This window comes from Schistocerca serialis, chromosome 2 (assembly GCF_023864345.2).
Source record: "Schistocerca serialis cubense isolate TAMUIC-IGC-003099 chromosome 2, iqSchSeri2.2, whole genome shotgun sequence".
Classification (NCBI taxonomy): domain Eukaryota; kingdom Metazoa; phylum Arthropoda; class Insecta; order Orthoptera; family Acrididae; genus Schistocerca; species Schistocerca serialis.
The window spans coordinates 679,760,394-679,787,442 of record NC_064639.1 but is presented as its reverse complement, the minus strand read 5'-3'; the positions used below and the strand labels follow the sequence as shown (position 1 = coordinate 679,787,442).

The 27,049-nt window shown below is 38.9% G+C and overlaps 1 protein-coding gene across 3 annotated transcripts in view; it reads right to left on the bottom strand.

Moving 5' to 3' along the window:
- The window catches only part of LOC126457790 (integrator complex subunit 13), a 249,485-nt gene that overhangs the window by 221,334 nt on the left and 1,102 nt on the right, over window positions 1-27,049 (bottom strand). For all 3 annotated transcript variants that reach the window (XM_050094375.1, XM_050094377.1, XM_050094376.1), the window contains exons 3-4: window positions 22,065-22,223; window positions 16,147-16,271 (exon numbers count right to left, since the gene is read on the bottom strand). In XM_050094375.1, the coding sequence (XP_049950332.1) occupies window positions 16,147-16,271; window positions 22,065-22,223 (284 nt within the window). The remainder of the gene's footprint in view (window positions 1-16,146; window positions 16,272-22,064; window positions 22,224-27,049) is intronic.

Below are 27,049 nucleotides of genomic sequence, written 5' to 3'. Positions count from 1 at the left end.
CAATGTTTTAATGACATCACGAATCTTTTGCTGTCACTGGCTGACATGAACAACTCAAGCAACTGCCATGGTAATTTACACACCGTATTTATAGTTGTGTATAAAAAAATATGCATTTTAAGTGATATGGCACACACAACCACTCAGCTGCATTGTACATTTCTCTGTTAAAATCACATGTATACCTTGCCTGGGTTTACACTGGTTTTGTTGTCGATTCATGTTTACATCATGTCTGGTGCACCAAGTTCGTTCACTTTCATCATAACCACATGTCCAAAATTTTGTGTGATAAGTTGCACACTGAATTCATATTGTGCTGTTTTCAAATTCGTGGTATGCTGTTATTATTCACAAGAACGTAAAACTCACTAAACTCATGCACAACAAACTCACAAAAAGAAACTTACTAATAACAAACATTACTACAGTCAGCAAGCAAGGAAACTAAAGTAACGGGGCATATTTCAAGCAGGGGGTAAATTTCAAACACTTTTTCCTCTTATCATTCATGAAACTCTTGCTAGGTGGTGATACTTACGTTACCACACTCTAGTACACTCTGGTGAGACATTTGAAAACTTATTCCAACAGTGGACATAGCAGCCAATGTCAGAAACAAAAAAACTGTCTAAAGCACTATCAAAACAACAAAAGCACTATCAAAGCAACAATACTAAACATTGATTAATGATGCATCAAAGCATGTGAGAGATATACAGAGACAGGGAGTCAACAGCAAAGTTTCAGCAACTCTGTTCATTCCCTTATGGTGTAAGCAGTGGAACATGAAAATTGTTTACGTTGGTAGGAGGACACTCTTAAGCTAAAACACCAGAGCCTTCAGGGCACCCGTAAGAGGTGTACTCCAAGGAAGCCAAGCCCCCAAACCCTTGTTACATAGAGCTAAGCGGCATTTCAAGGCACAGCCTTAAGACTAACTGCTACCTATTCAAAAAATATCACTTGATATCACATATCAATAGTTCCAAAAATGTTGACCAGTGTTATTTAAAGCCATGTGGGAAACATGTAAAATGTGTTTTGATAATTTAAATTCTGTAATACATTACTGAGAAATTTATTTTAATATATATATTTTGGGGGAGCTACACCTCACAGCCTTTAATTATGAGCCGCAACTGCCCATAACCAATGGTCTAACAGTGATAAAGAGCTCAGTCATGTATGTACAGTTAAAATAACCTAGGTTTAATAAGTTTTGACCAATGCAGAATGCCAACACATGCTTGCACAACAACAGGATGTGAAAATGTGGCAATCATGAGGGAACATTTAAGAAATGCAAATCCCTGTTGCCATTTGATCAGATTGACTTCTATGCCAAATGTAACTGATTTAAAGTCCTTTGCATTTCAGACAGAATTGTCCCATTTCTCTGCTTAATAATTATTTTACCAACACGTGTGATTGCATTAATTGGATTAATCACACTGTTCATTGAGTAACCAGCAGAAAACCTTACAATCATGTATCATTGTAGTTTAATCAATCATCCTGCTTTGAACTAAGCAGTTTCTTGTAGTCATTTAAAAGCTATTGTATCACATGACCAAGCCTGCTTTCCATATTGCAAATCATTTTATTCATTACTGTGACTGATGAATGTCTTGGGTGAGTATCGAAGTCAGCAGAGTTTAAGGAGAATTATATTGTACTTTAAGCCTCTAAGCCTGGGGGCCTAATGCAACATGTCGAAGAGGCTCTTCCAGTAGCCACTCAGTAAACAGGAAGCAAACCAGCTGCAGATCACAGCCCACACGGGAATGAACAATGCCTGTCATCCAAGTTGAATGGTCATGCTCGAATCATTCCAGTGACTGACAGATAAGGCTAAGAAGAACAACCTTGCTCATCAAATTTCAATGAAGTTGACAATCATCATCATCGTCCTCGAAACTGATCATGGACCAAAGGTTCTTAGTTGAGTGGAAGGTTCGAATCAGCAACTTTGAAGGGCTTGACAAGCTAGTCTGTGACTCCCTTGCTTTGTGCCATAAGGATGAGAACTGCGGGATCCCACTAAATGACTCAGGGATGTAGTACTCCTCCTACACAATTAGCTGACTGTTTGTGAGTGCACACAATTGTTTTTTCAGATTAGGTGATTCTTCAGTCAAACCAAATAATGACTTTGCTGGAGTCCCTGAAGTTCCAGCATAACAGTATAAGACCCAATGAAAAATCCCCCCCCCCCCCCCCCTCGTTTCCCAGATTAGACTATTTAACATCTTAATTCTTAATGATTAACTGTCAAAGCATTCACAACAAATGCCAAAGTTCAGCGCAGTGCTGAAAAGCAGAGGAAAACACCTAAAACTAGATACAGAAAACTGCTCAAAATACAAAATTGATATCAGTGAGATTTCTGGAGTAAATATAGTGTAAATTGAAAGGATAGACTAATGACAAATGGAGGTGGTGTGTTTGTCACAGTAGACAAAAAACCTGAAATTCAATGACAGACATTGCAACTGTTTCAGATTATTTGCGCAAGACTCGATATCCACAGAGGACAAAATCGTATAACTGGGTATTTGTATCAAACAATCCCTGATGTAACCATAAGTTTAGAAAAAAGAACTGGTTTTCAAATGTATTATTACAAAGAAAGATACAGAGATATTGTCCAGGTTCATTCTTGCATTACTGCAGGGATGAGTAATAGACATCATGGTCAGACGCAGTGAGAAACTACTGAAATTCCTAGAACTGAATAAGCCACAAGACCCAACAGAATATGACAGATTCTGTACAAAATCTGCTGCTGAGGTGGCCCCTCTCTTAATCATAATACACTGCAGATTTGTAGAAAAAAAATGTGCCCAGTAGCTGAAAGGAAAAGCAGGTGAAGAAGAGCCCACAAGTGACCCACAAAACTACCGTCCATTCTCACTGATGGTCATCTCTTGCAGAATCCCAGAACATATTCTGATATCGGACATAATGAGGTATCTCTAACACAAAGACCTTTTCCATGCCAACCAGCATGCATTCCAAAAACATCGAACCTGCATAGTCCAACTCACAACTTTCTCATGTGACATCCTTAAAGCCTTGAATCGTGGCAATCAGGTGGGTGTATTGTTTCCCAAAACCAGGAAAGTTTTTGGTTTCAGTGCTTATAGTGACTGTACAATCATGTGGAGTATCAAAGAAAATTCATGACTGTAACACACCATATAGTGGAGATGCTGAGTCGCAGATAGGCACAGCAAAGAGACTCTCACACTTATAGCTTTCGGCCATTAAGGTCTTTGTCAACAATACACAGACACACATACCCACTCACACAAATGCAACTGACACACACGACTGCAGTCTCAGGCAACTGAAACCACACTGTGAACAGCAGCACCAGTGCATGATAGGAGTGGCGACTGGGTGGGGGTAAGGAGGAGGCTGGAGCAGGGAGGGGGAGGGATAGTATGGTAGGGGTGGCAGACAGCGAAGTGCTGCAGGTTAGACTGAGGGCACAGGAGACGTGGGGAGGAGGGATACTAGTGGAAAGGAGAGAAATAAAAAGACTGGGTGTGGTGGTGGACTTATGGCTGTATAGTGCTTGAATGGGAACAGGGAAGGGGCTGGATGGGTGAGGACGAAGGTTGAGGCCAGAGGGGTTACGGGAACGTAGGATGTATTGCAGGGAAAGTTCCCAACTGCACAGTTCAGAAAAGCTGGTGCTGGTGGGAAGGATCCATATGGCACAGACTGTGAAGCAGTCATTGAAATGAAGGATATCATGTTTGGCAGCGTGTTCAGCAACAGCAACACTTGTTTCTTGGCCATAATTTGTCAGTGGCCATTCATGTGGACAGACAGCTTGTTGGTTGTCATGCCTACATAGAATGCACCACAGTGGTTGCAGCTTAGCTTGTAGACCACATGACTGGTTTCACAGGTAGCCCTGCCTTTGATGTTAGTGATGTTAGTGACCAGACTGGAGTAGATGGCAGTGGTGGAAGGATGGATTGGACAGGTCTTACATCTAGGTCTATTACAGGGGTATGATCCATGAGGTAACGGATTGGGAACAGGAGCTGTGTAAGGATGGACAAGAGTATTGTGTAGGTTTGGTGGATGGCAGAATACCACCACGTGAGGGGTCATAAGGATAGTGGGCAGGATATTTCTCATTTCAGGACACGATAAGAGGTAATTGAAACCCTGGCGGAGAATGTAATTCAGTTGCTCCAGTCCTGGATGGTACTGAGTTAGGAGGGGAATGCTCCTCTGTGGCTGGAAAGTGGTATTTTGGGAGGTGGTGGGAGACTGGAAAGATAAGGCATGAGAGAGACTTGTTTTTGTACAAAGTTGGGAGGATAATTACAGTCAGTGAAGGCTTCATTTCATCCTGGATTTTCCATTGTTTGAAATTCATTACTGATTTGTCAGTTTCTTGGCAGAGAGAATACATCATGTTATACTGGATGGGAAGTCACTGACAGATGTATAAGTAACTTTCGGACTGCATCACTGAAGTGTAATGGGACCCTTACTGTAAATGAAGTATATTATCAATCTGGTAGATAAAATTAATAGTAACCTCATACTGTTTGCAGTTATCTATAATGGATTATTATCTGAAAAAAGGATGCACAAACATTTGTTCACATCTTAATAAGATTTCAAAGTGATGAAAAGCATGACAACTTGCTTTAAGTGTTCAGAAATGTAGGCACCTAGGCTCTCAATCATAGGTAAAGTACATGGCAGACTTCATTTTATTGGTAAGGTACTGGGAATATGCAGTGAGTCGACACTGGAGCTGGCCTAGAAAACATGCTATAGAACCATTCTAGAATATTGCTCAAGTACGTAATAGGACTAACAGGGAATATTGAACATATTGTAAGAGGGTAGCATGAATGGTGACAAATTCACGTGACTTACAGGAGAGTGTCAGGGGAAATACTAAAAAACATGAATAGGCAGACACTTTGAGATAATACATAGACTATCAGATGAAAGTTTAAGGAAACAGTAGTATGTGAGGAACCTAGTAATATACTACAGCCTCCTACATATTGCTTCTGTAAGGTCTGTGAAGACTAAATTACATAAATTACAGATGTAACTAAGCAGTCATTTTTCCTGTGATCTACACACAAATGGAAGAGAAAGAAACCCTGTTGTTGAGGAGATAGAAATGCTTACTGAATGAATGTATCGACACTAATGTGTGCATTGATGATTATGATTCTAGTGACAACATTGTCTGTAGCTGATTACTGTGTAGTTTCACAGCAAGATACTATTCGTGTTGTACTGAACTTGCACTATTTTGATCTGTGTGCAATGCATTCAAATTTTACAGAATTTATGGTGTTTACTTACTTACTTACTTACTTACTTACATTAATTGATCATGTTAGGTTAATCAAGTGGATTACACCTGAAACATTGTGATGAAGGAACAATGGAACTTTAAGGCCACAGACAACAATGTCATTAGAGACCAAATAAAATAACTGATCAGATGGATATGAGAAAGGGTAATGGCCATGTCTTTTCCAAAGGAGCCCACCCCAGCATACGAGGTGCATTCAAGTTCTAGGGCCTCCGATTTTTTTTTTCTAATTAATTACTCACCCGAAATCGATGAAACTGGCATTACTTCTCGATGTAATCACCCTGCAGACGTACACATTTTTCACAACGCTGACGCCATGATTCCATGGTAGCGGTGAAGGCTTCTTTAGGAGTCTGTTTTGACCACTGGAAAATTGCTGAGGCAATAGCAGCACGGCTGGTGAATGTGCGGCCACGGAGAGTGTCTTTCATTGTTGGAAAAAGCCAAAAGTCACTAGGAGCCAGGTCAGGTGAGTAGGGAGCATGAGGAATCATTTCAAAGTTGTTATCACGAAGAAACTGTTGCGTAACGTTAGCTCGATGTGCGGGTACGTTGTCTTGGTGAAACAGCACACGTGCAGCCCTTCCCGGACGTTTTTGTTGCAGTGCAGGAAGGAATTTGTTCTTCAAAACATTTTCGTAGGATGCACCTGTTACCGTAGTGCCCCTTGGAATGCAATGGGTAAGGATTACGCCCTCGCTGTCCCAGAACTTGGACACCATTATTTTTTCAGCACTGGCGGTTACCCGAAATTTTTTTGGTGGCGGTGAATCTGTGTGCTTCCATTGAGCTGACTGGCGCTTTGTTTCTGGATTGAAAAATGGCATCCACGTCTCATCCATTGTCACAACCGACGAAAAGAAAGTCCCATTCATGCTGCCGTTGCGCGTCAACATTGCTTGGCAACATGCCACACGGGCAGCCATGTGGTCGCCCGTCAGCATTTGTGGCACCCACCTGGATGACACTTTTCGCATTTTCAGGTCGTCATGCAGGATTGTGTGCACAGAACCCACAGAAATGCCAACACTGGAGGCGATCTGTTCAACAGTCATTCGGCGATCCCCCAAAACAATTCTCTCCACTTTCTCGATCATGTCGTCGGACCGGCTTGTGCGAGCCCGAGGTTGTTTCGGTTTGTTGTCACACGATGTTCTGCCTTCATTAAACCGTCGCACCCACGAATGCACTTTCAACACATCCATAACTCCATCACCACGTCTCCTTCAACTGTCAATGAATTTAAATTGGTTTCACACCACACAAATTCAGAAAATGAATGATTGTATGCTGTTCAAGTAAGGAAAATGTCGCCATTTTAAGTATTTAAAACAGTTCTCATTCTCGGCGCTGGCGGTAAAATTCCATCTGCCGTACAGTGCTGCCATTTCTGGGACGTATTGACAATGAACGCGGCCTCATTTTAAAACAATGCGCATGTTTCTATCTCTTTCCAGTCCGGAGAAAAAAAATCAGAGGCCTTAGAACTTGAATGCACCTCGTATACTGAATTAGGGAGCTCACAGAAACATAAATCTGGATGCAACTTTAAACCCTGTTCCCTGCAAGTATAAATCCAGCACCTCAATCAGTGTAGCTTATAGCTTCAACAAAATGACTGATTATTATGAAAACTAACTAGATAGTTAAAACATCATAGGGACATTGATCAACAGCCATATTCAGCATGATGAAGGAATAGTTTGATGTCATGGATATAACTGTGAAACACACAGCAGTAGATTGCACAGTTTAAAAAAATAAAAACAAAACAAAATAAAAGAGAAAAAGGAAGAAAAGCACACTGGTTGTACTAACTTAGTTGCCTAAAAGTTCACTGATTATGTGGTAGTGACTATGATTTTAAAGGGAATTAACTACATGGTCATTCACAGTATTAGACACACACACACGCATTTTAATTCAATGATAAGAATGTTATAAATGGATTACACTCAGTACTTGTATGATTACCTTAAGTGATGAAATTTAGCTGTCATGGAGGTAAAATTAAAAGCTTTGTGCAAAAAGTTAAAACTGTGATATACTACATGTAGTTTATACCTATTACATTCAAGTATAGGAACAGGCACACATCTTGTTTTTTATGTTGGATTAAACCCTCCTGCCCCAACATCTAATAGTGCTAACTTTAAATCTGGTAACAAAATTCCCATCTTTATGGTAAATGTAACACATGGATTATGGTCATTTACATCATCTGCACAAATCTGTGGTAGCTGGCTTTAACTGACATCACGCATCTTTGACAGCTCTGCAATATTTAAAATTGTGATGATTTGCTCCACAGATACACTGTGAAGGATTCTTCTTCTGTAGAACAAATTCATTAGTAAGAATGGTATGTTCAACTTTCAAGATGGAATGTGGCAATAGCTTCTCTTCTTGAACTTCATACCAACCTTGGCAGTTATGTCCCAAAAGAGAGTAGGGAGGACACATTTTGATTGACCAACTGCTTACCTACTTTGATGCAATCAAAGAGTGACTTCCTCGTGGGCAGCATGCAGGTATCCACCTAGTAAATTAACTACAAGCTAACTGGGATTTCAGGGACACAGAACTTGGCATAACTCTCAAGGAAACTCAGGACTAAGGGAAACCCCGGATAACAAAAATTCAATGGAAGTCTTCTCCTGGCACAACTGAATAAAGTTGCTCTATTTCAAGGCCTGTATGCAGTCTATGCAGCTCTACTAATCAGCTGCCTGCACTCTTGTGATCCCAAAACTATCTTCTCAATAATGTTCTTCTTCAGACAGTCACTCAAATATTTTAAGTCTGTGGCATGGTGATGACCGACACAATGGTAGTGCCAGAGACGACTACCAGACTTTGTGTGTCCTATTTTAGGGCACATCCCCTCCTTAAAGCATTCCTCAAGTTTACGGAAGATTCTCTCGGATACATAATGAGCCTGTATGTGAACATTACCAAATTAGGTCAGATCACAAGGCACTCACACTGCGGTCACATGCTTGATAAGATCAGAGTCAGGTGCACCCTGGCCACAGTTGCCGCTTGTGTGTACATTGCCTGTGTGCAGTACAGTGCCAGGCTGATGCTGTGTGAACAAACGATTGTGCCAACACTTCCTCTGCCTTCCCAATATCGATTACACAACATGGTATTTTACAATGTTTGTAGTTTTTTGCATTTTATATTGTTTTGCTATTCTTCTTCCCATTTCTACAGGATGTGACATGCTGTGTCTCTGTTATATCTGTACTTAGGATGTCTAGTTCCAGTGTTTACATCCACATTGCTTCTTTAATTAGCTTGTCTACCAGTTCATTACATGGGATGTCTACATGGCTTGGTGTCCACAAGAAAATGGTGGACATCTCCGTGCTCGGAAGGGCATATGGTTCATCATAGCTGTACCAGTTTTTAGCCCTCTATTTATGGTTATTAATTACATAGTAAAAATGCCATATTCTTTTTGTAGTGAACAATGTCTTATTCCATCCACAGGCATGATACGTGTATTATGCATAGCTGATCACTCATTTTCTTTCAAACTACCTCTGTAAAAGAATCTTTGATGACTGAATGAAATATAGAGGGACAAAAATTGTGATCCATGTTGTCTTTGGTGCCACGCCATGGACACATCCTTAGTACTAGTCACAAGGGGAGTGGGGGAGGCAGGGGGTTAACTGGTAGTTTTTGCATTTAGGTTATTTGGGAAAGATGAATTTCTTGCAGTCAACCAGAAGGAGAGTAGCAGAGAGTAGTTAAGTGTACTACTGCTACTACCCCTTTTGCTGTTCCAGTCCCGTTATGTGGAAAGAATAACTGTTGGTAGACCTGTGTGAGCTGAAATTCCTCTAATTTTCCCTTTTTGGTTTTTCATAACATTCACACAGGAGGAAGTAAAATATTGGTTGACTCTGCTAGGAATCCACTCTCTCAGAACTTTAACAGCAAACCAGACTATGATTGAAAATGCATCTCTTATAGTATCTGCCGCTGAAGTTATGTGAGCATCTCCACAACACATTCACACCTACTACATGAACCTGTGATAAAATGCACTGATCTTCTTTAGATCTTATTTTCTTCCTCTATCAATCCCTGACTCAAAATCAATATTCAAGTATTAGTCCAACGAGTGTTTTGTAAACTACCTCTTTTGTTAGTGGTCTACCCCTTGTGAGGATTCTTCCAAGAAATTTAAGTCTTGGGAACAGCATCGTCTGTGAACAACCTCATGGAAAGTCCAATGTTATCCACTAGTGATACAGGCCTATAGATTTTTATGCAGATTCAAAGACCCTTCTAGAAAACTGGAATGACCATGCATTTTCTTTTTTAAATCACTGGGAACAATTCCGTCCTTCAGCAACCTATGGTACAACACTGGTCATCCTGCTCTAAGGTGTTCATTAATAGCTGGTTCTTTGAATTGTTGAACAGGATGGGATGACAGGGGTGATTTGACATCTGTTTAATCGTAATTGTGTAGGTAATTAAATTAACTCTGGCATCATATTTTTGTAGAGTTATTCCCATTTCCACAAAGAGGCTCTTGATGGAGCTCCTGCAGAAATCCCAATTTATGAAATGTATTCTGCTCTGGTGGACAGGGTCTAACAAACCCAAGGTGAGCGGTGCTCCTGGCCATTAAACTATGCCTTCATCTTCTAAAAAGAATGAAAGCAGTGTTTTATAAAATGTTTCTAAAACAGTTCAATCTGCTACCAAGGAAAAGTTACAGAGGAAATGGAGCTTGTTGAGTTTTTTCATGCAGGCTGTCTCAAGTTATCTTATGAGCAGTTAACATGGTAACTGCTCATTATCAAAAAGAAATCCTAGAAAATTATACTGGTTCATGACCTCCAGCAGTTTGTATCTAGCTATAGTTCTGGGAGATGATGGGTAGACCATATTTTACAAGTGTTCATGAGAAGAGAACTTAGCTGGTGAAAAGCTGTCCACAGTTTTGCACCCATTTCTGAGACTTATGTATAGCTGGAAGTTAATATGGGTTGATCATATAACTAATGAGAAGGTGCTGGAGAGAACTGCGGAGAAAAGAAATCTGTGGCAAATTTGACTAAAAGAAGTGACTGATTGATGACACACTGTCTGAGACATTAAGAATCATCCATTTATTATGAGAGGAAAGTTTGGAGCATAAAAACTGCATAGGGAGACTAAGCAATGAGTACAGTAAGTGGTTTCAAATGGATGTGGTTGCAGTAGTTATCCAGAGATGAAGAGCTTGCACAGGATAGAATAGCATGGAGAGCTGCACCAAACTAGTCAATGGACTAAAGACCACAGCAGCAGCAACAGCAACAACAACAACATTTATAGCTGTCTGGAGTTGGCATTCAGCAGTGCATAATGATGTGGAACTATAATTTAAACAATGGTTGTTGAAGTGTAATGATGGTGTGACTGTATGTATCATCATGTCTACTATGTCATTTATTGTAGCTACAAAAAGTGAAGTGTTCAAACTAATCCCAGTGTAACTCCATTACCCTGCACATGTTCTATGCTGAGGGTTGTGTGTATTCAGTACAATCAAAGTGATAAAAAAAATGTTATAAAAGATGAACAAATTTCTGCAAAAATTCAACTTGTGAGTGTTTATAACATCTTACACTGCCATGTTGTGTTAACACTTTTGTAAATCAAAACACAGCAATTGAATTTTGGTGTTTACTATGCCATGTACAGAATGATTTTGCTATATTGGGACAAACTTTAGGAAACAACCTTCGTGCGGACAAGAAGTAAAAATGGTCATATGGACCTATTGCCTGAAATGCTTTCCATGGAATTTACACCCACTTGAGGGCAGGTACAAAAGGCCTTCGTCGGTCACCAAGCAGGTAGCCCACAAGCACGGAGTAGGTCAGATGACCATGTGGAACATTCTCCAAGACAACTGCCACATCTGTCTCACTTACAACGTGCGCAGGTCTTATTCCAACTTGCATAAAGGGCAATGGTTCTGTCACAGGTTCATTAAACGGGCCACCACAGTGCTAGGATTTCTGATATCCAATCCCATGGAACAGTGGCAGTGAACCATTAGCACACGGTAAGTCTCAGCGTAGGGACGAGAATTACGTGTAACTGCTTCTTGAGAGTGGAGCTGAAATACTACTACAGACAGAACATTCCAACTTGCCTCAATGTGTGGGTGAGGATTACTGGTGACTGCCTCTTAAGAGTGAAGCTGAAACGCTAGTACAGACAGAACATTCCAACTTGCCTTGCTTGTTCTCATGTGTTCTTTCCACCACTAAAACCTACACTGACACAGATCTTTTACCTCTAGCTTCTAGCTTCTAGCAGATTTACCCATCTCGGAATCCATTTCCAGCCTTATGTCCATATGACCATTTTTTCTCTCCATCATCTAGTGGTTTGTTTCCTGCAGTTTTCTCCCATTTAGCAAAATAGACCTGTATACAAGGCACCCATGCCCATGGGGCAAGGGAGTCAGGAGGCCACCCTTCAGTTCTCTGGGAAAGAAAAAAAATATATTGTAATCAAACATTTTTCTTTAAAGAAAATGATTTAAAAGTTGGTATTACGCAGGTTTTTAACAGGTTCATAACTGGAACTTTTTTATGGTTACTTACAAGTTTCCCTGTATAATCAAAAATTTGTAACTGTATGAGATAATCAATGTTGGTTTGAGATCTTCAGAATCCACATTGAAATGAGGAAAGAAGATTTCTAGATTCCAAACATCAACTAAGCCGTCCATGGACCATCCTTTCTAACTACTAAACCAATTAGTTGTTAGACTGATTAGTCATAGCAGTTTCTATTTTTTGTGTGTTGTCCTGGTTTTGGCGTAAGTATTATGATACTCTACATTGGTATGTAAATTTGCTGTCTTGCCATATCCTGTCAAAAAAATTAAGATGGATTTTCTTCACTATTTTCAAGATGTTGAAGCATGTGATTATGTATGTTGTGCAGTCCTGGATGCATATCCCTACACTAATTTAAAGTGTTTTTTTAGTTCCCTGTCTGTAAAGGGGATGTTGTAAGTATATAGTTCTTTTGAATTAATGGTGAGACTATTGCACTCTGTTAAGAGACAGTTTTGAATGAAGTCAGGATATTATTTATCAGATGCAGACATTTTTGCATAGTACAGTTTCAGAAGTTCAGCAATGTCAAAGATATTGCTTTAAATTTCTCTTTGCTGAAGTATTCCTTTGATTCTACTGATGAATTGATGGCCCCTCATACACTTTAATTTGACCCACATTTGGAAAGTCACGATGTGTTCTTTTATGGAAGAAACATTATTCCCCAACATTATTTTTTCTGTTATTTACATAAGTAACATGCTTTTGCCCGTGATCTTTTAATAATGTTTAATGGTCAGTACAGTGCTGGCATTTATGTTGTCACACCCTTCACCATTCTCAGCGTCCTCTGCAAGCTCTTTGTACCACCATGGTACAAGTTTTGTCTAGGACGACCAAAAGAGAATGGCATTGTAGTATTTGCAGTGTGCATAATTTTTTGTGTTGCATCCTGTACTACTTTGTCAGTTCTCTTCTCTGTATTTATTGTGATACGCACATTAGCAGTTTAAGCATTCCAACTGGCTCTTTGTAGAGTATGTCCAATGCCGCAAAAAAAAAAAAAAAAAAAAAAAAAATTTGCAAATGCGGGACTGTTACTACAATCATGCAAATGTCACTATCACAAAGGTAATCAAGAATACTCCATTCGACCATAGGTGCTATGGTAGGACTATATATTTGTGGTCTCAGAAGATGACTTTCTCTTTTTTCCCCCCGAAGAGACATATAGTTCTAATAGGGTATTTGGAAATAATAGAGAAATCAGATCACAGATAAAAGAGTTGCAAGACATGAAAGGGAAGTAGTAATTACAAAGTGGGTGAGACAGGGTTGTAATCCATCCCCCATGTTATTCAGTCAGTACGCTGTGGAAGCAGTAAATAAAACCAAGAGGAAATTTGGAAAGGTAATTAAAGGTTAATGAGAAGAAAAATTGGTAGCCTTTCTTCAGCTGCCAGAGACTGTGGTTGTGTGTGTGTGTGTGTGTGTGTGTGTGTGTGTGTGTGTGTTTCGTCTTTTTGTTGTGCCTATCTGTGATTCAGCATCTCCACTATATGGTGAGTAGCAGCTATCCTTTTCATAATATTGTTACATTCAACCCTGGATTTTCCCCAGTATGAGAAGAAATAAAATTTTTTTTAATGTTTGCTGATAACATTTTGAATGGACAGTGACTTGAAAAGAAGATATGAAACATATATCACCAAAAGTAAAACAAGGGTAATGGAATTTGGTCGAATTGAATCATATGATTTTGACAGAATTGGATGAGAAAATGACACACTACTAGATGAGTTCTGCTATCTGGGAAGCAAAATAACTGACAATGGTCCAAGTGGAGAGTATATAAAATACAGACTGGCAACAGCAAAAACACAAAAATAAATAAATTCTAAAAAAGAGGAAACTGTTAACATATAACATAAATGTAATTGTTAGTAAGTCTTTTCTGAGGATACCTATCTTGATTGTAGCCTTGTTTGGAAGTGAAACAAGGGCAATAAGCAGTTCACACAAGAACAGAATAGAAGCTTTTGAAATGTGGTGCTACAGAAAAATGCTGAAGATTAGATAGGTAGACTGAAAACTAATGAAGAGGTAATAAAACAAACTGAGAAAAAAAGAAATGCATAGCACAAATTGATTAAAAGAAGGAACTGTTTGATAGGATGCATGCTGAGGCATCAATGAACAGCCACTTTGTTAATGAGGGGAAGTGGGAGATAAGCAGGTTCAAATGGATATAGGTTGCAGTAGTTATTCAGACATGAAGATGCCTGTACAGGATAGACTAGCAACCAACCAGCCTTCGGACTGAAGACCGCAACAATAGTTCTAATAGTTGAAAATCTAATGCCTGTTAATGGACGGCTTCTTTGTAAAGGTAACAGCCAATTTTTGCTGCTTAATCTTGTTCAACAGGGACAACCAAAATGTTGACCTATGATGTAATTGCGTTGTGTTATGTAATGTCATGGCTGCGAGGTGTGTTTGGAGACGGAGTTTCTAGTGTTGAATGTTGATACTTCAAATTTGGTTTTGAGTGACGATGATTGTCAGAGTGCCATATGATAGGTTCATATTAGAGTTGTGTGTTTGGTGATCTGTTAGTGAGCTTTTTTAATGTCAGAAGTTCCTGGTTACTGATCTATTTTCGGGTTTGGAATTATTAGTTTGGTGTGATGTTCATCATGATTTAATTTCAATTTTCATTTGTTATTAGTTGTGGACATGACTACAAATGGCCAATGACACGTTAACCACTACTAAGTTTCCATAGTTTTATAGAATGTTAGGTTTTATGTATTTATATGTGAAGTGCCACATCCGTGGCAACGTTATGAAATTAACCAAAGTTCGTGTGTCTCAGACGAGGGATGTGTATATGTGGTATTGTCAACATGACTGGCGATCAGTTTGGAATGGTTCCTAGATTGGGAGAAATGGGTGGCATTAATGGTTTCTTACTGTTTTGTTTTCCCGTGTGCGTGTGTGTGTGTGTGTGTGTGTGTGTGTGTGTGTGAGAGAGAGAGAGAGAGAGAGAGAGAGAGAGAGAGAGAGAGAGAGAGAGAGAGAGAGAGAGAGACAGACTAGATTTGTGTAAGTTGGTTTTGGTTGGTAAGTATGTTTTTATGATTTTATTGTACTATGTATATTGTGTGCATTTATGTTCATGACTGTGTGTTACATGTATATTGAAACTGACATCAGTGTAATTTTTTTAATGAATTATTGAGTTGTTAGTCAAAGGTAATAATGAATGATTGTGACTGGTGGGTATCATGGAGATTGTTCTAGCTACTTCCATCAAGTCAAGTTTTCGATAACAACTATATACAGGTGAGTTTTGGTTTCTTGGTATCATGGACTTTGTTTAGGCTACATAGGTCAAGTGAAATTACTGATACTGGTTTTTGGAGCAATTTGCACTTTCGTGCAGACTTCATTTGAGCTATGTAGGTCAAGTGAAATTTCAGATACTATGGAGCAATGTGTGGTTCTGTGGTATCATAGACTTTCTTTGAGCTATATATGACAAGTGACATATCCAGTACCAGTCTTTTGCAGAAACATTTCTTTTTTATTCACATCATAGAATTCACTTTCTACACTTACGTTTAGTGAGGTTTCATGGATTTCTGAGGATTTTGCTTGCTAAATTTTTGTGCAAGCTTTTGTTTTGGAATATCTTGAATATCTGAAGTGTCATACATCTTGTTTGTCCCTGTACTAATTCCTAAAGTTGTCCCATTAGTTTCAAATTCTTTTTCCAGTTAAATATATCCTGTATTATTTTAGTCTGTTCACGCTTTCAATGTGCGATGTTATGGTCACCATACTGTACGAGGGCGAAATGGCAGCTTCCAACATCTTGATGACACTGCAGGGCAAAGCTGATTGGAAGTATTGACGGTTTCAGTAATTCCATCCAATATGGGCCAATACTGTTAATCACCTTATTTCCAGCTGGTGGGAACTAAACTCTAACATTCATTCATTCTTACTTCTTTCCTTTAGTCTTCCCATCCTCACTCTCCCTGTAGCTCTGGACGTGATTAGCAATGTGCCTCATTCCATTTTTCAGTCTCAAATGGCAAAATAATAGAAAACATGTCATCCAGCACCACAACTACATTATAACTGAAATATAAATAAATACATGAACCCTTCAAAACTTACTGGTCAGATGCAGCAGCAATTTTGTTTTGCTGAATCAGAACATTTTGAAAGATATCTTCCAAGCTCTTCATACTAGCATTATCCCGGGCAGAAGTTATACATATAACACGGCATCTGTTCAGAACCTGTTGAAGAAAGCAACTGGTGAGTATTGTCACTTTACACTTAGACAATGTGTGCCAGCAATTTCTAATGCTCAAAGACAAGAAAAAGGACAAATTATCTTACTGTTCTATTCTATGTCAAACTGGAGCATTTTCAGGATCCAGTTTTAATAAGACAAACATTGGTACACAAATTTTTTGCAAGTCCACACCATGAACCATCAGCCTCCTGCTAATTAACACAATCTCCCATAAAAATTTACACATAATTTTATTAAAGAAGATTTTCTCTTTGTATAGGAGCTCAACATGATCATAGTGCCACCTCCAGTATAAGACAATCTTAAGGAAGATACCAGTATGCAACCAGGACCCCACTGGCTGAACATATGGAACACAAAATGAAGACTGGCCACTGAAAATTACAGGTTTCCAATAATGGATGTCAGTAAATGGGTCAAAATTACAGTCATACCTCTTGCCCTCCGGTTTTTTTTTCCTTTTTTTTCATAGGCATACGTAAAACAACTGCCTCCCAATGAAAATTATTTTAGAAATATGGTACGATAACTAAACAAAAAAGTTATTTGTAGTAGAGTACAACTTAAGATATCTGTAGTACAGTCAGTTCAAAAAATCAATAACTTTACATGTGGCAGAATACAGATTTTGTTTTAATAGAGCTAAAGTTAACTATACTAACATTTGTGAATAATGCAACATCAAGAAGATACTTGTGACTTAAATGATCTTTACACTACAGATCAGGTTCATGAAAATACACATAAAATTAAAATTACTGAAGTGCACATCATCTCTATCTTTGAACATTCAGAGTGGAATCAAAGAGTATTTTGATATGTTCCTCAAGAACCTCTTTCCACATCATGTGGATGAGCCCATAAAGCATTAACAGTGACTGATAGAGAATTGTAAAGTTCTGAAGCTGCTGCATTTGCTTTGACCATTGGCATCATAAAAATCACGGATGTAAGCAACACATTAAAAGCTATTACGCACGAAATACAATGAGTGTTCAGTAAGTAATGTAACACAATTTTTTTCTGTTCAGTTGAAAAACTGCATAATTTGTTGAGCATCAGGGAATATTCCTGCTTCAGCTGCTGTAGTTTCATGAAGTTCCAACAGGGGCAGCACTATATGTAGTCTTCAAAATGCTGACTGGAATGGAGGTGCATTCAAAGCAGAGAGCTGTCATTGATCTTCATTTGGCAGAAAACCAGAGCTCACAAATATTTGTTGGTGCCTGCAGAATGTCTACAAAGACCTGGCAGTGAACAAAAGCATGGTGAGTCAATGAGTGAGACTTCCGTCATCATTGCAACAAGGTGGCAAAAACCTGCCCACTCTCCTACACACTGGCCGGCCACATAGAGCTGGGACCCCCTGCAATGCTGGAACATGCAGACACTCTCACTCAACATGATCAATGGATCACAACAAAAAATCTCACTGCTCAACTGGACACTGTTGTTTATAGTGTTACCATGCTCATCTGCCACGGTGTGTCAGCTGGGTTCCTCGCTGTCTGACAGAAGACCATAAAGAGCAATGAAGGATCATCTGTGCAGAATTGCTTGCACATTATTAGGTTGACTGTGAGAAATTTTTATGCAGCTTTCACATTAAACAGAGAATATGCTGAAAAAGAAAAGGTTTTGTAACCAAAAGAGTGGGGAATGATATGGTCATTGGAATCCTGAATAAAATCTACCTGCTTTCAGAAAGAATGTGTTGTCCTTTGTACAGGCTGTGACCAGATATTTTTGGATTAAAGGAGACCACTAACCAAAAAGATCAATACGCATGTATCTATGTCGGTCTTCAAGAGTCTGCCAGTTCAGTTTCTTCAGCATCTCTGCGGCATTCTCCCATAGGTCAAACAAACCTACGACAATTCATACTGCCCTTCTCTGCATGTATTTAGCATCCCCTTTAAGTCCTATTAGGTATGGCCACCACACACTTGAGAAATATTCTAGAACTGGTTGCAGAAGTAATTTGTAAGGACTTTGTACATTGATTTCATTTTCACAGTATTCTATGAACAAACCAAAGGCAACTACCTGCTTTACCCATGACTAAGCCTATGTGATCATTTCATTTCATATTCTTAGAAAGTATTACACTCACGCACTTGCAGGAGTTGGCCAATTCCAGCTGTCACCAACTGATATTATAGTCTTAGGACATTATGCTTTTTTGTTTTGAGAGGAGCCCGATTTTACATTTCTGAACATTTAAAGCAAGTTGCCAATCTTTGCACCACTTTGAAATCTTATCAAGATCTGATCTTCACTATCAATAACTATGTCCTCTGCAAAAAGTGTGAGGTTACTATTAATAACACCCACAAGGTCATTAATATACAACATTAACAGCAAGGGTCCCAACATGCTTACATCGGGCACACCTGAAGTTACTTCTACATCTGATGATGACTCTCCATCTAAGATAACATGCTGTGCATCCTCCCTGAGAGAAAACTCTCAATCCCATCACAAATTTCGCTTCATATCCCATACGATCATACTTTTGACAATTAGCATAGATGTGGTATTGGGTCAAATGCTTTTCTGAAATCAAGAAATATGGCATCTACCTGACTATCTTGATCAAAACCTTTCAGTATGTCATGTGAGAAAAGTGCGAGTTGTGTTTCACATGATTGATGTTTTCAGAAGAGAAGATACATCATTACATCTGAGCTCAGAATATATTCTGAGATTCTACAACAAATCGACATCAAAGACATTGGATGGCAGTTGTGGCTCACTTCTACCACCCTCCTTCTAGACAGGTGTTATCTGTGCTATCTTCCAACTATTGGGCACTGTTTTCTGTTCAAGAGCTCTATGATCCATATAGTCAGAAGAGGGGCTAACACAGTCATAAATTCAATACAGAATCTGGTAGGGATCCCATCAGACCCTGGAGCTTAGTTCAATTTTAACAACTTCAGTTGTTTCTCAACACCACTGATGGTAATACTTATTTCTCTCATTGTTTTGGTGGTACGAGGGTTAAATTGGAACAACTTTCCTGGGTTTTGCTTTGTAAAGGAACATCTGAAAACTTAGTTTCATTTCAGCTTTTGCTTTGCTACCCTCAATTTCAATTCCTGTCTCATTCGCTAGAGACTGGACACTAACATTCATGATGTAACATCTTTTACATATGACCAGAATTTCTTTGGGCTTTGCAAAAGATCAACTAACAACACTCTGCTATGGTAGTCACTGAAGGCTTCACACATTGCCCTCTTGACAGCCAAATATGTTTCATTCAGCATCTCATGTCTATAGTCCTTTATTATGCAGTAGTCTCTGTTTCTTTGGAATGACTGCACACTATGGAGGGACCCTCTGGTTATGAACTATTCTATTCTATCTCACCAAGGACTTTCCCTTGCCATGATTATTTATTTATCACTAGGTACACTCTTATCCAGAAACTACTGAACAATGTCAATGTCAATCTAAATGAAATATCCCACACAGTTATTCATCACAGAAATGTCATATTTATTTTCCGTATGGTCTATAGTCACATCTTCCAATCAAGAAAACTTTTCAGCGCCTCCAAATGATTTTTCTCAACTGCAGTAAGTACCACATTGGAAAAACAAGACTATGGTAACAGCCTGTATACTTATTGAAATAAAGGGGCTGGCAGACAAAAGTGCTAACTTTCAATTTGCTACTTATTAGTCTGATCACACTATCTGTTTTGCTTTTGATTAAAACACACACTGGTAACAAGGTTTTTTTCTATATTTATTTATGTATCTTTTTACACCTTGACCAGAGCAATATTACATTAATGGGGAATGAGCAACGATGACCAATACAACTACGGAACATTGGAAGAAATACTGAACCATGATTTATATGACTGCCCAAAAAGAAAATTCAACAGCAATCAACTGGTTGTAGTCTTTGGTTATCCAACTATGCTATGAAATGGATTTATCAACTTTCTTTAGCTAGAGAACTGGTAGTGGCTAAAGGAAATTGAGATCTCCATTTCTCATCATACCTAGATATCCAAAGAGTACAGACAGTTGATTACTGCAGGTGTTGTGTCTGCAAAGTCTTTCCATGTACCCATAAATTTTCCTTTTGGGCAGTGCTGCAAAATGTGGTTCAGTATTTGCTCCAATGTTCTGCAGACACACTGGTCATTTTTGGTCATTCCCCACTGGCTAGTTCTGACATGGTTAAGGGAGCTCCCATATTTTTCTTGGTTGGTTCACTCCTTAGTGTTAGGTGGTCAGATCTATTTTATCTATCTTCTTACGCTCATAGAAGGACATCCTTCTCTACTCTTGTCTTAGACTGCATAAAGGACACTAGTGCGAGCTATTCTTGAGTATTTCTTGAGTGTCTGGGAACTGTACCAGGTTGGATTGAAGGAAGACATCAAAGCAGATCAGAGGACGGCTGCCAGATTTGTTACCAATATATTCAAATAACACAGAAATGCTTCGGGAACTTAAATGGGAATCCCTGGAGGGAAGGAGATCTTCTTTTCGAGAAATATCATTGAGAAAATTTAGAGAACTTGCATCTGAAGCTGACTGCCAAACATTTCTACTGCTGCCAACTTACATTGTGCACAAGAACCATGAAGATAATATACGAGAAATTAGGGCTCATACAGAGGCGCGTAAGACAGTCATTTTTCCCTTGCTATTTGCGAGTGGAACAGGGCAAGAAATGACCATTAGTGGTACAGGATACCCTCCGCCATGCGCAGTATGGTGGCTTGCAGAGTATGTATGTAAATGTAGATGTAGCTTTCTGGGATGAGTTGGCCATTGTTTACCTAGAATGGTTCCCTACCATCTAGTAGGGTGTGTGGTAAGTTCTTCGATGTTTCATGCACTCATAAGTCTCTGGAGTTTCATCCATTCATGTGTTATTGTTTGTTGTCATCACAGATTTGGAGGACGACTTCTGGTGTGGATTTAAGAGTTCCTGTCATAATCCGCATAGTGTTTGATTTGATGTATATTTATTTTGTTGACGTCACTACTTCTACTTCTAAAAGGAGATCAGTATTCTGCAACAGGATACATAAGTGCCTGTGCTGTTCAAGGTATTTGTGTTACATACCCTGCTAGCAACAGCCATATTTACCATTAGAAAGTACCATCTAACCTATAACATGTTTTGCCTTATTGTATTTATATTCTTGCCTTTGAATTCAACCAAACACATAACACAGCACCTGCAGCACCTGAAAATACATTCTTGTAGGTTATCACTGTCTTAATTAATTCACATGTGTGTGTTGGTGTCTAACAGGCATAATATTTATTGACAAAATATTTTAGCTGATGGCCATACACTCATGGACTAATTACTCATCATCTTCACCAGAAGAAACTGATTACTCATCATCTTCACCAGAAGAAACTGAAGAGTAACAAAATAATAATTAATGACAACTACTCAGAGTCTGGCCAGTGATTAAACATACAAACATGAAATTAAATGTAGTAGGTCAGGCTGCACACACGTCTGCTTCTTCAGAACATGAAGCTACATATGCCCACACAAGTAACAGTGCTGCATATCAACTGGCCACACTAAACCACAGCTCAGTGCCTCTTTTATATGATAAATAGTGGTGTTTGGATATTGACAAACAAGGGAGTGAAACACATAGAACATTCTTTACTACGATATAAACATTTATGTGTTTCAGATTGGCACACACTCAATTTAAAAATACTTTTTTCTTGTGAAAAAAAAAAAAAAAATAATGGCAACTTTACATATAACTAACCTTTGCAGCATTTTCTGTAAGGGATGTTCGTTTTTCATGCTGTATGTCAGAGCATTCACATAAGGCTTCAATTGCAGCACGCAGACCATGAATAACTGAATATTCAGAAGACTGGTGTGCCCTGGCAGGCACACCTACAGCTGCTGTGCCATTAAGAATCTGAAAAAAAAACACACACAAAAATGTGTGGCTTAAATATCTGGTAATTTTCTGTGCAAATAATGAGTGGACACAGAAAAAAAACTTCCAGAATAACTGAGCATAAAAAGACAATACTGGTGTAATTATGAATTAGTAGCAAAACCAAACAACAGTATCTCTTCTTTCTTTAACATGTTCTTAAGGGTCTGTTGTTATTTATTATTTCTCAAACAGAAGATCATCTCTTTGTCTGTTATAGCAAAGGAATAACATCTATAAGTAGCTGCATAATATGAACCAGCTTTAAAACTGTTAAGAAAAAGACAGTTATAGACTGATTATAATAAATGTTGTTGCAGCATATTTGACACATTTGCAGAGACGGGAGGGGAGTGGGTGAATATGTGGAGTCATAAAAATACCCCCCCCCACACACAAAAAAGATAAAAGGCTTAAAAGCATTTATATACTTACATGTATAAAATTCAAAATTCCACAGCTAATTTTCCAAGACTGAAGTTGCATGTAAACTAAGATCCTCAAAAAACTGCAAGAAATTCTAGAAATTACAAGCTCTGTTTAACACAAGTTAATTATCAGTTGCTTATGTTGGTGAACCCACAGGCAGAATTAGTAAACCACATGAAACTGCGTACGGGACGACATAAAGGAAAAGCACTTCATTAAGAGGTGGGAGAAAGGGGGGGGGGGGGGGAGGGAGGGAATTGACTTCGTCTGGTATTTCCTCTCATTTACACACTCTCAGACAGCCATAATTTGCAGCCTTGTGTTTACAGTCTTAGTGGTTAATGGAATACCAATAATTGTGAGTGTCCATTTCAATTGTGTATGGTGAAATGTTAACACATAATCAAATCTTTGAGAATTTGTTGCTATTATAGTTCTTATCTTAATTGCATGACATACTTCTCAAATTTTTTGATGTATGTTTTTCAAAAGCTAATATTTTCTGAATTGCAATTTCTTGCTTGTTGAGCTAATGTTATGCTTACATTTTAATAATTAAAAATGGTTTCGCTCACTGATAGCAACAATCCCCTGCAGTTCTGGGAACACTGCTGTCTCCTTCATCTACATCTACACAGATACTCGGAAAGCCACCTTACAATGCATGGCGGTTGTACCCAGTACCACTACTGATCATTTCCTTTCCTGTTCTACTCACAAATGAAGCAAGAGAAAAACAACTGTCTACATGCGTCCATGTGAGCCCTAATTTCTTCGTGGTCCTTATGCACAATATATTTTGATGACAGTAGAGCTGTTTGGCAGTCAGGTCCAAATGCCAGTTCTCTAAAATTTCGCAACAGTGTTTCTCAAAAAGAACATCACCTTCCCTACAGGGACTCCCCTTTGAATTCCTGAAGCGCCTTATGTGTTGTTCAAACCTACCAGTAACAAATCTAGCAGCCCACCACAATTGCTTCGATATCATCCTTCAATCAAACCCAGTACAGATCCCAAACACTCAGTGCTCAAGAATAGGTCACACCAGCATCCTGTATGTCGTCTACTTCACAGATAAACCACTCTTTCCTAAAATTCTCCCAATAAACTGAAGTCAACCACTCACCTTTCCTACCACAGTTCTCACATGCTTGTTCCACCTCATATCGCTTTGCAATAATGTTATGCAGAGATATTTAAACGACTTGACTGTGTCAAGCAGTACACTAGTAACACTGTATCTGAACAGTACAAGTTTGGTCTTCCTACTCCTTGCATAAACTTACATTTTTCCAAATTTAAGACTAACTGTCTTTCATCACACCAACTGGACATTTTCTCTCAGTCATCTTGTATTTTCCTACAGTCTCTCAACTTTGACACCTTACTGTACACCATAGCGTCATCAGCAAACAACTGCAGATTTCTGTCCACCCTGTCAGGCAAATAATTTATGTATATAGAGAACAGCAGCAGTCCTGTCACACTTCCCGAGGGCACTCCTGACGATATCCTCGTCTGTTATGAACACTCGCCGTCTAGCACAACACACTACGTTCTATTATTTAAGAAGTCTTCGAGCCACTGACATATCTGTGAACTTATTCCACATGCTCATGCCTTCATTAACAGCCTACAATGGGGCACCGTGTCAAATGCTACCCGGAAATCTAGAAATATGGAATCTGCCTGTTGCCCTTCATCCACAGTTCTCAGTATATCATGGGAGAAAAGGACAAACTGAGTTTCACAAGAGCGAAGCTTTCTAAAACCGTGCTGCTTCATGCACATAAGCTTCTCAGTCTCAATAAAGTTTATTTGGAAATACGGATGCATCCGATCCCGCCCGTCTGCTTTGATCCATGACGTCACAAATATGGCAGAAACGACCATAAACCACGATTCCAATATGGCACATATAAAGTCGTTACGTACACATTATGAGGACGAAAATACATCGAAAAACACAACAAAAAGCCTAATGACACTAACGGGACAAGCGTGGGAAATGGGGTGTTTTTTTGGGTGGGGCAAACTAAATATAAACAAATTTAGACACCCACCCCCATACAAAACCACACAAAAAAACGACATCACAAAACTCCCCAAATACCACTAAACACAATATAATCTGGAATCGGACACTTCCCTTGATCTATATAGCTCAACAGCAGCTCCCGATCCCATAAATTAGGATCAAACACTTCCCTTGGCCTACATAGCTCAAAAACATCTCCCGATACCAACATACACAGCCACACATTGGGATCGAACACTTCCCTTGACCTGCTCACTGTTAATTTCATCCGTCATATCCATTCCTGAACAAAAACAACAACCGATTAATTTTACTAAAATTACCACACGACGAACAGCGAACAACACTAAATTAACCTTCACACAAAATCGTTAACTCGCTGAAACTAATTCCACTACAAACACAGCCGACACTCGAACAATTCTGGATAATGAGCAAATGCAAACTGACCCCATTACACCACACCAACGAAAACCTTGGACATACCACCAGAGAGCACAACAAACCACAACACGACGACATCTACAAACACGCCACACTCACAAACCAAACTCCGCGCCGTCATGTCGTCACACACGACAACACCCTTACGTCACGGGTCAAAGCCGACGCGTGGGATCGGACGCTTCTGTCGACCCATTTATTTTATTCAAACTGAGAATATGTTCAAGAATTCTGCAGCAAACAGAAGTTAGGAATATTGGTCTGCAATTTTTCAGGTCCATTCTTTCACATTTCTTATTTATTGGTGTCACCTACGATTTTTTCCAGTCACTCGGGACTTTGTGCCAGGCAGGAGATTCACAATAATTGCTAGTTAAGTAAGGGGCTGCTACCGTACAGTACTCTATGTAAAATAGAGTTGGAGTTCTATCTGGACCTGGTGATTTATTTTCTTTCAATCTTTCAGTTGTTTGTTTGAGTCAGGTATGCTTATTACTATTTTGTCCATACAGGAGTCTGTCCGGTGGTCAAATAACAGTATGTTTGTACAATTCTCTTGTGTGAACGATTTCTTGAATGTGAAATTTAAAACATCAGCTTTCATTTCGCTACCTTCAACTGCCACACCAGTCTTTTAATAATTTGTGGTGCTCACCCATGATTAACTTGTAGACATCTTTTTAAGGAGTTGGGCATTCTGACTTCTGCTTCACAGTATAACTGTTCACTTATGAAATTTTTTTGTAAATAATCCACTACAGTTCAAAAGAAACAATGATGTACATAATTACAACACAAGAAGGAAAAATTACATTCATTATTCCACATTAAGGCTGTCTTTAGCACAAAAAATGGTGTACAATGCTGCAACGAAAATTTTTGGTCACTTATCCAGTGACATAAAATGTCTGACAGACAGCAAAGTAAAATTGGAATATAAATTGAGAAAGTTTCTCCTCAAAAACTACTCCTATTCCATAGAAGAATTTCTATTATTGTAATGTGTAACATCAGTGTAGGGTCATGAACGAATTCGGCACGGTTAATTTAAGAGGTGCCCAGATGACCTACCTGTCATCAACCAGTTACCCCACCCCAAGGACCGAATATGTGTATCCCAACTGTCTGCATGTAATGTTAGTCATGTGAAAATGAGCAAAAGTTTTCTAAATGTTTGCAAATTATGTAACTGAGGAGGGACTTGGGAACCAGCCCAGTATTCACCTTATGGGATGTGGGAAACTACCAAAAATGGCATCCAGGCTGACCAGCATACCAACCCTCCTTGTTAATCCACTAGATAGATTCGATGAATGGCCATCACACTTTAACATGTAAAGCTATGTGATTGGTATGCTCTATCACTGTATTAAAATAACATTTCAAATTTATGTGCCCAATTAAGCAGATGACTGATAAACTGACTGGTCCAGAATAGGCGGAAACCACACACAAAATTTTAAATCACATGGCAGTGAACTTGTTGTCTACAAAATTGGTAACACTTAGTACTTTTTTCTGTCTACAAAAGGTAGAAAAATTGGAATTTGTCAAAAAGCAAACTCATACATTTCAAGTATTGAGCAGCACTGAGCTGTCTAGAAAACTGAGAAAATTGCTTCTTTTGATCCAAGACACCGTCTTTAACTCCATTTGCAACTGTAAAAAAGGGACACTATCCCAACTATCAGTTGCACATCCCTCTAGCAACGGTAACCTGCATTTGCAGCAAATGACGTCAATATTGAATATGTGTGTGTGTGTGTGTGTGTGTGTGTGTGTGTGTGAAATAATGAAGCACTGATGTACAGATTTTTAATTGTGTAATGTCACCATTAATCCCAGATAACTGGGATAGCAATATATACATGGTGGACATGTGGAAACAAAGCCA